The following is a 13818-nucleotide window of genomic DNA, read 5'->3' as shown; positions in this document are numbered from 1 at the left end:
GTTAAGTTTCCATGAACTTATGATTTTCGTTGGCAATTTTAGGTTTTTGTCAGCAATTTTGGCTTAGGCTAAAGTCCATATTTAGAACTGAGCATAATTTAGGTTTTTGGAATCAATTTGGATTTAGGATAAAGTTTATATGTATACTTGGTCATAGATTGGCCCTTGACTTGACCCAACCCATCTAATTTGTTGAGAGTAAAGGGGTTGAGAATTGTATTTGTGTGTATGTGCCTTTGGAGCGTGTGTGTGTGTGTTAAGAATGATCTTATTGAAGAGAATAATAATCAATCTTATCATAAATAATTGAGACTCAATAGGGTTTTATTTTGACTTTTTATGTTTTTAATCATTTATTTTAAAAATAAATAACAACATGTTTGAGAAATGAGAGGAGTTTCCTGTGAGTTGTTGTTTAAAAAATACATTTTTAAGGGAAAATGAAGTAATAGTGAATCACCAAAGTTTTTATATATTTATAGTTCTTTACATACAAATAGTAGAAAAAATTTTCTTTCATTTTTTAGTTATTGAGCTTCAAATTTATTCCTTTCCGGGCTAGTTGTAGCATAGACTTGGGATAAAATCCCACTTCCACTAGGGTCGGGGACTAAGGGCTTAGGGGAAACGCTACCCCCGGTTCTATAGCCCTATAAAGCCAAAAATGTGCTTAGCTTGAGATCAATAACCAAGCTAAAGTGTTTTCTTACTGCATTTTATTATTGAAACAAATTACACTAAAACAATAAGAATCAGAGAGAAAAAAACTCGATAACCCATGGAAAGGAGAAATTATTTCTTTAAACTATTATATAAGAAAAAGATTGGTTCACTCCATGTATCAAGCGGGAAAATTTGGATTTTTTACATTAGTTTGGGTCCAAGATGGGGTTCATGTTTAGAGTTTGCCCTTAACCTAACCCAATCCATCTAATTTACACCCCTACTTTATTACAGAGAGCCAATAGGGGTGAAGAGATTTAAAAGGAAAAGAGGGATTTAATAGGGAGAGGAAATGTTACAAACATCGACTATTAAGGTGTGTGTGTGTGTGTGTGAGAGAGAGAGAGAGAGAGAGTGGGAGAGAGAGAGAGAGAGAGAGAGAGAGAGAAAGAGAGAAAGAGAGATTTAACAATGATCTTATTAGATAGTAAATATGGATTTTATGAGACAACGAAGACCCATGTGAGGTTTAATTTTGACTTATTATATTTTTAATGATTTATGACTTAATTTAAAATTAAATATGCACACTTATGAGAAAGGAAAAAGGGGAGGAGATACATGTGGGCTTTGTGGTGAGAGAACTCCTCACCTCTTTCTATTATATACTAGCGATAACCTACGATGCATGGTTTGCTTTTTAAATATCTATTTTTAAGGGAAAAGTGAAGTAATAGTGGTTCACCAAAGTTTTTCTATATTTATAGTTCTTTACATGTAAAATAGTAAAAAATATATTTTTTCTTCTCTTTCTTAGTTATTGAGCTTCAAATATCATTGCCACCAAGGTTTGGGGGTTAAGGGTTTAGGGAATGGAATACCATCCGCTATAGTCCTATAAAGCCAAAAAATATGCTTAACATGAGATCAATAACCAAGTTAAAAAACAATTTCAATTCGCATACTAAGGAATTTGAATATACTTACCACAAAACACTGTTGGCGACGCTCATCCTACCGCATGTTGAGAATATCGATGACCACAACACAACTGATGTTCCATGTGTGCAGCTAGGCAAATGTGGCCAGATGCACAACACAACTGATGACCACAACACAACACAGCGATGTGTTGTGATCAACAGATCCAAATTCCATGTTAAGTGCTTTCTTAATGCATTTTATTGTTGAACTAGAAGAATCCATGAAAAAAATCTATATTAAATTAATAAAAAATTGAGAAAAACCTAACAATCCGTGAAAAGGATAAATGTTTTTTTTTTTAGACTTCTATTACAAAAAGAGAATTAGTTCACCTCTTGAGCAGTAAAGTGGGTTGTAGCACCTACAAGTCGGTCCATACTCTTGGGTCATGTTGAGTTTGGGTTTTGAGGCTCGCAAGCTAACATGACATGGCCTACTGGCATGACACAATCCACTATGAGTTGCTCCAACCCGCTAAGGATATAGTCATTAAGGACCCCTGACAACTATTTTTTGCTTCTTTTTTTTTGGGGGGGGGGGGGAAGCAAAAAATAAACAAACTAGTTTGGGGGTGATGTTTGTGTATTTTGGCTATTGGGGGAAGGAAAATGACAATAATGCCCCTAACAACTATATAACAACTAGCTTGAGCGGCATTTGGGTAAAGTGATAATTAACTTTTTGAAAGGCCAAAATACCCCTCCCAACAATTATAAAACACATAGTTTTGAGGGTATTTTGGTTAATTAAATTAATTCCAATTCTTATGCTCTCCCATACCCTCATCTCATATATTCTTAATCTCTTGCTCCTTAATTCTCAATTCTCAATTTTATTCAAATTTCAACAAGAAAAGTCTTGCTCAAGTAAACTTGAAAGAAGTACAATTCACAAGATCCATATAAGGCTTGCTTAACAACAAGAATAAGGCTTGCTCAAATTTCAACAATATGATTAAAAGGCCATTTGCAAGTAAACTTGAAAGAAGTATAAGCACACTTGACTTAAACATACAAATGTATGTGGTCCATCGAATGTTATGACACACAATCCACATTCATATTTTATAACTTTTACTAATGACTAATCTTTGTATGGGTGAGTGTACCTAATGAAATATAAATTTGAATATTTTGAAAAATAAAAAAAAAATTAGATATGAATTTTAGAAACAAGTGTGAAGACAAATTAAAACTCTTTGATCAAATTGGGGAGGTGAATGTTTTTCTATCAAATTTAGGGACTACCTAAAGGTCAATGTGATTATATCACATCTGCCTCCTCCTGCTACACCACAATTAAATGGTGTATTAAAAAGAATCATACTTTATTGGATATGATTTGATCATTCATTGTCCACCCTATATCCTTTTGGTAACACACATTAAGGAATGCGATATACATACTAAATCAGGTTTCGACTAAATTAGTTCATAAGATCTATATAACCATTGGACTGGTAAGATGCAAAGTGTTAGACACTTTAAAGTATGGGGTTGTTCAACACACGTTAAAAAGGCAGGTGCATATAAAGTGGAATAAAAAACCAATTGTTGCCAATTTGTAGGCTACCTTAAAGCTCCATTAGGTATCTCTTATATAACCATAGAGAAAAAAAACCATATTTTAAACAATCATCATCAAGAAGTCATTATCGATATATAAAACTTAATGGTAGTTACATTTACTCTAAAAAAATGTTAATGCCAGTTGACTCCACTAAAAGAACAAAAATTCATTTCAAATGATACCACATAGATAAGGTGTTAAAGCTTGACTTTAAATAAAAAAGATATATAAAGTGTTAAAACTTGATTTTAAATAAAAAAATGGGTGTCAAACAAAATTTATGAGACTATATAAATAAAAGATTATTATAATACTAGCCCATGCCTATAGACTCATTCTCTAATTTTCTATCAAGACAATCAAACAACAAAGCGGAAAAAGAGTAATTTTCCAAAAAAAAAAAAACACAATAGTGAGGGTGGGCTTTGTAATTCTAAAACAGAATTATTTGAAATGACGTGTCCTGCGGACTGAGTTGAGGAAACTGTGGAAACCATAGTTATGCTTTCATCACATAGTGGGCCTTTTTTTGTAACCAAATTAGTACTATCAATTTTTTGAAAAATGGTAACCAAAACCAAATAAAAAACAATCGGTTAACCATCGATTCGGTTCGTTGATTTTTTGATTTTTTAATTTTTATAATATGTATTATAAAAAAATATATAAATATATAATAAAAAATTATATATATAAAATATTATATTTTAATAATAAATAATATATCATATATTATAAATATATATATTTATATATAATGAATATTTTTTAATTTATAATATATATATAATATACATAAATATATATAAAATATATAAAAATATATATATACCGGCCAGTTCAATTAACCGCCGGTTTTTTTCGGTTTTTTACTCACCCCTAGAAAAAACTTCCACACTCGTAGAACTCACAGTGAGTTTAAATCTGCCCCCACTGAATGCGCCCACAAAACGTTCCGTAGGATATTCCAATCGTGCCCAATAATAAGTAGAGAAGATGTTCACAATGAACGCTGAGATATGCATATGGGGCGTTTTTAGGTGATTCAGTGGTGACAGATGTGAATTCCTCGTAAGTCGCAACTGCTGATACACGTGACACGTACGTCCAAAAGAAAGATGAGATCATTAGATGATTCACATACCGTTGGATCCGCCACGACGGATCATCCTGAACGTCATACAAAGACACTTTTTCCCTTTTTTATTTAAAAAAATAATAATTTTGCTAATTTTTTTTTTGTCCTTTTATAAGAAGACCGTCAGCAAAGGCGGAAACTCCTCCTCGGAGACGAGGCTTTTCCTCGCTCTCGCTTTCTCTTCTCTTCTGTTATTCCTTCCCGCTTCTTCTCTAAAACTTCGTAAGTTTCCTTACCATCCTTCTCTCTCTCTCTCTCTTCCCGTGATCTCGATTTCTTCTCCGCTCGTTCAATCCATCAACGACAACTGCGAATTAGGGTTCAGATTAGGTTTTCATATCTTCACCTCTTATAGCATGTTCTTTTTTTCCTTGGTTCTCCGATGATTGTAAATTTTGTGGGGATATTTTAGATGGAAAGGGATTTGCTTGCGAGTTAACTTGGAATTATATATAACTTTTTTTTTCCGCCAAAAATCTGACGACATTTTGTTTGTTTTTCATGAATTGTGGTTTTTGTTTCTGATAAGAATTTGCTCATACTGCTCAGCGAATTAGTCCCATGTTAAGTTCTCAAGTAATTGAGTCCAGTGTTGGTTGTTCCGTACCCTTTTCATTTTATTTATTTATTTTTTCATTTTTAATGGATGGATTTGGATCCGGTGTTTCTTATTTTTTTTTTTTAATTTCCGTCATCTTCTTTATGTTCACGTTTTAAGACGGTAGATTATTATGAACATCTCTACATGGTATTTGGTAATTCTGTAATTTCCGTCTGTTTGTCGAATACCCTGCTCAGTTTCTAAAATCATTAACTTGATATATTCTTCGAGTTTGCGTTCTTGGAATAGGTTTCAACACTGGAACCCTCGTGTTCTGCTATAGTTATTAACTGGATTTTGCGCTGTGCTACCTTTTTCGCATGTGAAGTTCAGGCTGTTCTCATTATTTGGAAAGCGAGATTCTTAAGTTTACTCCATTTGTGTTTGGGCAGTGACGCTAAAGTGCTGCAATCATGTTTAGTTGTGCTCCAAGAAAGAGTGACAACATTAAGTACTATGAGATTCTTGGTGTTTCCAAAAATGCAAGTCAAGATGAACTGAAGAAAGCATATAGAAAAGCTGCCATTAAGAACCACCCTGATAAGGGTGGAGATCCTGAGAAGGTGATCTTTTATTCCACTTCTCCATCTCAGGATGGATGTTGCTGATAAAACAATGATGGTATATATTATGCTGTCAAGTTGCATTGCTTTGATCATATCGTATTACCTTTTTTTATATTTGCAACGAGATCAAGGATGGAAAATGAAGTGTACTCCTTACTTTAAGAAGAAAGGAAAGGAGTGGAGACAATATTAACCACAGATAATCAAATAAAAAACAAAATAGAGGAAATGAAGAAAGATATATATTTGGTCAATGCCTTCTTAAACCGATCTCTTTCTTTCTACTCCCTCTAGATTATCTGCAAGAAGGTGGCTGCCCTTGGTATCCATTCGTACAAGGTGCCAAGGATCTTGCCCCTCTCTAATACTGTGTCAGAAAGTCCAAGGACCATCATCTGAAGAGAGAATCCATTCCAATGTTCCAGAATCTCCTACTCAAGTTATCTTATTAACATTTTATGGATTTGGATGCAATGCTATGTAATGCAGTGAAAAAAAGAAAAAAAATGCTAGAATGGGTACTAAGTTACATCATTGAATAAAAAATATGGTTCACTTATTATCCTAACGGTATGTATCTCGCTATCAGCTGAGTGGATCTTTAAATGCTTTATCTCTGATTGTTTTAGGTATATATACAAATATACAATTTAAGAGCTAGGATAAATCTGAATACCACAGTTGGAGTGAATTTTTACTCCTAGATATTGAAGAAATCACTTTAGCTTTTGTCAACCAGAGTGGTAGAAATCTTCTCATGTCCTGTGCTTGGGGAAATAGGAGTTATCTGATGGTGTAACTTGAGTGAGTTGCTGATCATCCCCTATTACGGCTTGTTGCTTAGATTCAGAGAAAGAGCAGGCAAATTGAAATATACATGGGGCTGAGGTTCCTAGCTCATGTGCATCCAAGTCTCTTTACCTAGGAACCACTGAAATTTTATTGTTAGAAGATATCTTTTCTTTAAGCTTAATGTGGAAAAAGTGTTTCAATATATTAATGGTATTGAGCTTCTTTTTATCTAATTTAATAGTAGCTTTGTTAGAGATGTGTGGCATCATGAATTTAGTTTTAACAGAAACATTTTTTTATTCAGACGGTTGAGTTTAGACTAGGGTTGAGACCTCTGTTCTTTGTAGTTTTTTAGTTGCATCACTGATTATGTAGTTTAAAATAAATTCTACATATAAGTGTTTATGTGATTTAAATATGGCCCCGATACACGTATCATTATAAATCTTGAGGAGGTTTTTCTAATTAGGTTCATACTGTTTACTTCTATCTTTTTGTCTGGAATCAGTTCAAGGAGTTGGCTCAGGCTTATGAAGTTCTTAGTGATCCTGAGAAAAGAGATATATATGACCAATATGGTGAAGATGCTCTTAAGGAAGGAATGGGAGTAGGTGGTGCGTCTCACAGTCCTTTTGATATATTTGAATCATTCTTTGGTGGTGAGTGATGTGAAACTATTGTTTTTATATCATATCTGTAATTCTCTATTTGGTTTAGTTATGTTATAATTTTCCGTCCCTTATTTACTTATCTTATTATTCCAATTTTGTAGGTGGTGGTAGCTCAAGGGGAAGAAGACAAAAGCAAGGTGAAGATGTAGTTCATACCCTGAAGGTTTCTTTGGAGGACTTGTATAATGGAACATCTAAAAAGCTTTCTCTATCTAGAAACATATTGTGCCCAAAATGTAAAGGGTATGCCTTTTATCCTATTCTTACAACGATGTGCTTTTAGTATTACTGATGCTTCTTTTGAATTACTTGTTTCTTTCTATTTTATATTTTTTGGAATTTTGGGGATTGGTTTTATGGGTTGTTGATGTGATAAGCATATTCTTGATTCTAGAAAGCACATTTTATTCATGGCTTTAAAATGAAATATTGTTTGACCTACAAAGTTCATTATTCTTATTGATTACTAATTTTATTTATTTATTTATTTATAAGAGGACTTTGAAAAATGAATTATATTTTATATTGGCATGGTTGGTGGATTTTGTTCCTAATTTTATGGTTTGCAATTTGATTTCTTTTTTAGTTCTTACAAGTCATCTTTATAATAAGCTACTCAAAAAGTTACACCATAGGTGAAATGAAAGTTAGGCCATTTATTTATTGTTTAATAGGTTATTCTTTTGCATAAGATTTCCTTTCCATAATGTTTTAAGGGCATGCTTGGTTTTCAGTAAGTTGGGAAGGGCGGGGGGGGGGGCGGTTGGGAAAGTTGACAAGCTTTGCCATGTTCGTTTTTTGGTATTGGTCCCATGGTAAACCAACTTTCCCTTGTGTCTCACTTATCTTGCAAAGTGATACCCATCTCCTAGGTGGGTAAGTTAACCCTAAAGTTACCTGGGTAAAAATGGTAAATTTCCTAACTTACCTGGGCAAATGTACTTACTGGAAAAATACAAAGTTTTTATAGAAAGGTAAAGTATGAGGTATTGTATTAATATCAAAAGTTTGGTCCTCTGTAAAATGAGATTATGTAGCTCACCAAGAAGTTTAACCCAAATTCACCTGCTGGTAGGGCAGTGTGTAAGATAAGGTGGTCTGCTGTTTCCTCCTTGGAATCACAGAGAGAGCAGCAAGTAGAGTTCATAGATATCCCCTCCTAGTTAGCTTGTCCTTAGACATTTTGCCAAAACTGCAGTCCAAACCAAGAAACAAACCTTAGAAGGGACCTTTCTTGCCCATACAGCTTTATAGGGGAAGCTGATTCCAGCAGAAAAGAAATATGGAACATGAACTTGAATGAGAAACTCCCAGAATTATCCCACTTCCAAATTCTTTTATCACCAGAGTTATGGAATCAGCTGGGTGTTCTGAAGTTGACAAAGTAGGTCAGTAGGTCTTCAAGCTGGTGAATCTCCCAGTCAAAGAGAGGTCTTCTAAAATTGGGTGCCTGAATCCCAGAATTTAGAAGACCCAGAAACAGAGAAGATTTCTGCAATGGTAGCCTCCTTATTCGTGGCAATGTTGAAGAGTCTAGGATATAACTCTATCAAGGGTCTTTCTCCACCAAGGGTTAAGCCAAAATCTCAGCTGAGTGCCATTGCCTGGCTTGAAAGCAGTACCTGCAAGTTAATGAGGCTGAGTTTTTTGGATACCATTCCAAAACCGACCTGCAGGAAACATTGGAAGGCTGCCTGGTGTCCCATCCCCCAGTGGAAATCCCATACTCCCAAGTGCAGTGTTTTCTTCTTTAATTCTATATAGACCCAAGCCCCCAAGTGCTTTTATTTTATTTTAATTAAAACCTTCCTAGTGCTTAGGGCCTTATGGATACAAATATTGGGCCAATCTACAAGGTGAATTTTCTTATCTTCCTTCAAACCTCTCCATAAGAATTCTCTTTGAAGCTACTCCAAACTTATAGCCGCCTTAAACATGGATAGGTAGTCACAAAGGAGGCTAGAGAGTAGATTGAACAGTCCATAAAGGTTATCTTGCTTGCTTTGGAGAGATATTTGACTTTCCAAGTTGCTTTTTCTGGCATCTTTCTACGACTGGTTCCATAGGGAACATGGAGAACTTTTGCGCCAAGAATAGGTAATTGGAGGTTTTGCTACCTTGCAACCAAGCACAGCAGCTAGGCTAAGAGGATAAGGCACATTTCCAACAGCTATCGTAGAGCTTTTCTCTAGACTTGTCCCGAAACAATCTCAAACCACCTCAAGACATCTAACAGATCTGAAGCTGAAAGGAGGCATGAAGGAAGAAGAGTGTTAGATTGGAATTGCTTTGCTGTTTCAGAATCATAAATTTCTTGATGTCTTTACTTATTAAAAAAAATTCTTGATGTCTTTCCTTGCATATTCTAGTCCTTTCCTGCTATTAGATTTTTGAACCTTTGTACGGGTGCTTGAGAAAACACCATTCTTTTTGATTTCTGTTTACTTGCATGCTCATTTGAGTTATTGAGCTGTTCATCAAGTTGCATTAGAATGTTGTTGGATACTAATGAATTTGGATAGGATTGTTGGTTATCAATGAATCTGGGCATACAGAATTATCAAAAAAAAAAAAAGAATCTGGGCATACAGAATCAGTTACTTAGTAAAATATGGTGACAGACCATAAGTTCTGATATAAAAAATGATGTGACTGCCTGACAACTAAAAAATTGTAAAGGATAGGATCTATATCAAACTGGAAACTGACTATGAAGGTCTTGGCTTTGTCAAGGCGACACCTAGGCAACAAGGTGCCCTTGGAGGCTCGCCTCGCCCAGTCGCCAAGTAGTTTTGTGCACTATATAAAACACTTCTATATTTTTAATTTTTTGACATTTTTTTTGATCAGTGAATTATCAGATTTATTAAATCAAAGCTAAAGATAGTACAATTTAGGGAGAGGCACGAGATGCTACCTCCCTTTTAAGGAGGGGAGATGGAAGAGGTCATCAACCCTTTAGTTAAAGAACAAAACAATGGAAAAAGAAAATTACAGAGAAGCCCAGTACAATGAAACCCGAGTAGCCCCTTGTTTAGCAAGATAATCGACCAAGGCATTGGCCGATCTACCCAACCACTGAGCCAACCATTCCACTACCACCTTGGAGTCTCCTTCAATTATTAAGTTTTGCACTCCAAGTTGATAAGCAATCTGTACTCCCTGTGCTGCAGCTTGGAGTTCAGCTCTCACAGAGTCTCCTATTCCCACCGGTCCCGAAAAAAAGGCAATGATGTTGCTGTTTTCATCTCTCAGTACACCACCAATCCCAGACGGTCCTGGGTTACCCTGACTACTCCCATCAAAGTTCAGCTTAACAAAACCCTCCATTGGCGGAGTCCAAGTTACTTGAACTCTAGGCTTCCTAGAGGAAGTGAGGGCAACTGCAGACCAATTTCTCATTTAATCCTCAAAAGAATAATCTTCAGAGTTTTAAGGATTTCAGCCACAAAATAGTCCTTGTAATACACTCTTTAACCTCAAGAATGCTTCTTTCCTTCTGAAAAATTCTGGAATTTTTCTCTTCCCAAATAGTCCAAAGGAGAGCTGCTCTTATACACTTCAACATGATTCTCCCTCTTCTTGTGATCCACACAAAGGTAGAAGGGGAAACAACAAATTTACCTTAGTTGGCAAGTTCCACCTGCACTCAAACAAGTCAAATACACAATTCCAAATGGCTGCAGCAAAAGGACAAGAAATCAATAAGTGGTAACAGTCCTCATTCTGCGCTTTACACAAAATACACCAGTTAGGGGATAAACACAAGAAAATGTCTTTTCTTCTACAGGTTATTCATTGTTTTGATTTTACCATAGTAAACTTCCCAACAAAACATGACTATATTTGTGGGAACAAGCCTAGATCATACTTCCTTAACTGGGAAAGCCCTAGGAGAGGAACTGGAGCAAAGAGTATTAAAGAAAGAAGCACAAGTAAACGATTCTTTTGGAGTTAAAGTCCAAATTCTCCTTTCAGAAATGAGTGGGTCCAGGCAAACAGAATCAAGTAGCAATAAGAGCTCAGAGACTGATAAGGATTCCTCATCCCTTAACCCTCTACGGAAGCCAAGGACCCAATTTGTCGACAAGGGGGTATACGGGGACAAAAGAGAGGAAGACGCATGTTCTTTTTTATAAAGGGAAATAGAGAAGAGAGAAGGGAACAGATCCTTAAGAGGCAAATTTCCAGCCTAAGTGTCTTCCCAGAAAAGAACCCGAGTCCTAGAGCAAGCATCATACCTTACAAAGTGTAGGAACTGTGGGAGGATGCCATGAATTGCCTATCTAGATACCCCTGCATCCCAACTGTTTCTGGAACAGCCATGGATACTTGCCACCACTTCATGCCATAACTTCTCCCTCTCTAAAGGCCATCTCCACAACCTACCTAGAGGAGCTACATTAATATTCCCTAATCCTAATCCTCCTTCCTCCTTACTTCTACTAACTAACTCCCATCTAATCAAATGATCATTCTTCTCTTGCCCCAACTCCCACAAAAAGTCCCTCATCATCTTCTCTATCCTCTTAGCTTCCCTAGTAGGAATCTTAAAGACAAACAGAAAGTAAACCGGCAAATTAGCAAGTGTGGATTTAATCAGTCACTCTACCCCCCACAGAGATATAATTCTTTTTCCAGCTTGCCAACTTCTTTCCAAACTTTTCCACAACAGGGATCCGAAACCGGCTTTCTTTTGGGTTAGCTCCTAGGGGAAGACTTAGATAAGTTAAGAGCCAAGATGAGGTGGCGCACTCTAAGCAACCTGCAATAGCCTCTATTTCTTGAGCATCCATATTGATTCCCACCACACAACTTTTTTCAAAGTTGATTTTTAGGTTTGAGGCCTTTAAAAAAAAATTAATTAGGTTCTTAAGGTTCCCAACCTTCTTCAAGTCACTTCCTTCACAAATGATTATAGTATCATCTGCAAACTGAAGGTGGGTCATAGGCACATTATTTCTTCCTATTCTCCAACCACTCACTACCTCCTCCCTATCTGCTTTTGAAATCAATCTACTTAACACATCGGCAACAAGGGTGAATAAAAAGGGGGAGAGTGGATGACCTTGTCTTAGGCCTCTGCAAGTTGGGAGGAAGTCCTCCATTGACAAGGATAGAATAATGGCAAGAAGTGAAGACAACCCTTAATCCACTTGCACTATCTTTCCCCAAACCCACACTTTCTTAGCACCTCTAAAAGGAAGCTCCAATCCACCAAATCGTAGGCCTTTTCAAGATCCAATTTGCAGACAAAACCTTTTTTACCTGATCTCTTCATCTCCTCCACACATTCATTAGCTATCAAAATCTGATATACTATTTGTCTGCCTTGTACAAAGGCACCTTGAGCTTGACTAATTAGAGAGGGGAGTACCACTTTGATCCTCAAGGATATGACCTTAGCCAAAATTTTGTAAACACTAGTCGCCAAGCTAATTGGTCTGAAGTCCTTGGGATGCTTAGTGACAACCTTCTTGGGAACAAGAGCTACAAAAGTAGCATTAACTCTAGAGCTAACAACGTAGTTATCCTCAAACTCCCTAAAGACCTCAAGTACATCATTTTTAACTATTTCCAAACAATCTTGATAAAAGGCCATCATAAATCCATATGGCCTAGGAGTCTTAGACCAAATTTGATTCAGTGGGATCTTTCACTCACATTTTTTTCCACCAAGAACGTTTTATGAAACTCTTTGACCCCCGAATTTGGAGTATTTTACTTTCACGAGATTCACTGGGTTCAACAAGCAATCGATATTTCACGATCAAAGGTGTAGTACTGCTTGTAGTAACGGTCCTTAAATATCGTATTAACAATCGAAATATGGTCGAAAGAAAAAATCTCTATTTGATGGGGCTTCTTCCTATACCTATGAATTCCATTGGACCCAGAAATGATACATTGGAAGAATCTTTTGGGTCTTCCAATATCAATAGGTTGATTGTTTCGCTCTTGTATCTTCCAAAAGGGAACAAGATCTCTGAGAGTTGTTTCATGGATCCGAAAGAGAGTACTTGGGTTCTCCCAATAACTAAAAAGTGTATCATGCCTGAATCTAACTGGGGTTCGCGGTGGTGGAAGAACTGGATCGGAAAAAAGAGGGATTCTAGTTGTAAGATATTTAATGAAATCGTAGCTGGAATTGAGATCTCATTCAAAGAAAAAGATATCAAATATCTGGAGTTTCTTTTTGTATCCTATACGGATGATCCGACCCGCAGGGACCATGATTGGGAATTGTTTGATCGTCTTTCTCCGAGGAAGAAGCGAAACATAATCAACTTGAATTCGGGACAGCTATTCGAAATCTTAGTGAAACACTGGATTTGTTATCTCATGTTTGCTTTTCGTGAAAAAAGACCAATTGAAGTGGAGGGTTTCTTCAAACAAGAAGGAGCTGAGTCAACTATTCAATCAAATGATATTGAGCATGTTTCTCATCTCTTCTCGAGAAACAAGTGGGGTATTTCTTTGCAAAATTGTGCTCAATTTCATATGTGGCAATTCCGCCAAGATCTCTTCGTTAGTTGGGGGAAGAATCCGCACGAATTGGATTTTTTGAGGAACATATCGAGAGAGAATTGGATTTGGTTAGACAATGTGTGGTTGGTAAACAAGGGTCGATTTTTTAGCAAGGTACGAAATGTATCGTCAAATATTCAATATGATTCCACAAGATCTATTTTCGTTCAAGTAACAGATTCTAGCCAATTGATAGGATCTTTTGATCAATCCAGAGATCATTTCGATTCCATTACCATTAGTAATGAGGATTTGGAATATCACACATTGATCAATCAAAGAGAGATTCAACAACTAAAAGAAAGC

At 36.1% G+C, this 13818-nt stretch overlaps 1 protein-coding gene across 2 annotated transcripts in view; it reads left to right on the top strand.

Annotated features, from left to right (window-relative positions):
* Positions 1-4447: 4447 nt before the first annotated feature.
* The window catches only part of LOC148848302 (chaperone protein dnaJ A6-like), a 32502-nt gene continuing 23131 nt past the window's right edge, over positions 4448-13818 (top strand). The window contains exons 1-4 of one of the 2 annotated variants that reach the window (XM_088951597.1): positions 4448-4576; positions 5348-5518; positions 6822-6972; positions 7086-7227. In XM_088951597.1, coding sequence (XP_088807723.1) covers positions 5369-5518; positions 6822-6972; positions 7086-7227 — 443 coding nt within the window. In that variant the 5' untranslated portion in view covers positions 4448-4576; positions 5348-5368. Of the gene's footprint in view, positions 4685-5347; positions 5519-6821; positions 6973-7085; positions 7228-13818 lie in introns of both variants that reach the window. The other variant, XM_088951598.1, reaches the window with a different exon arrangement.

Source organism: Nelumbo lutea, chromosome 6, assembly GCF_056320005.1.
Source record: "Nelumbo lutea isolate HS-2025 chromosome 6, American lotus-T2T, whole genome shotgun sequence".
NCBI lineage: Eukaryota > Viridiplantae > Streptophyta > Magnoliopsida > Proteales > Nelumbonaceae > Nelumbo > Nelumbo lutea.
The sequence above is the reverse complement of the archived record's forward strand: the minus strand, read 5'-3'. Positions and strand labels throughout refer to the sequence as shown.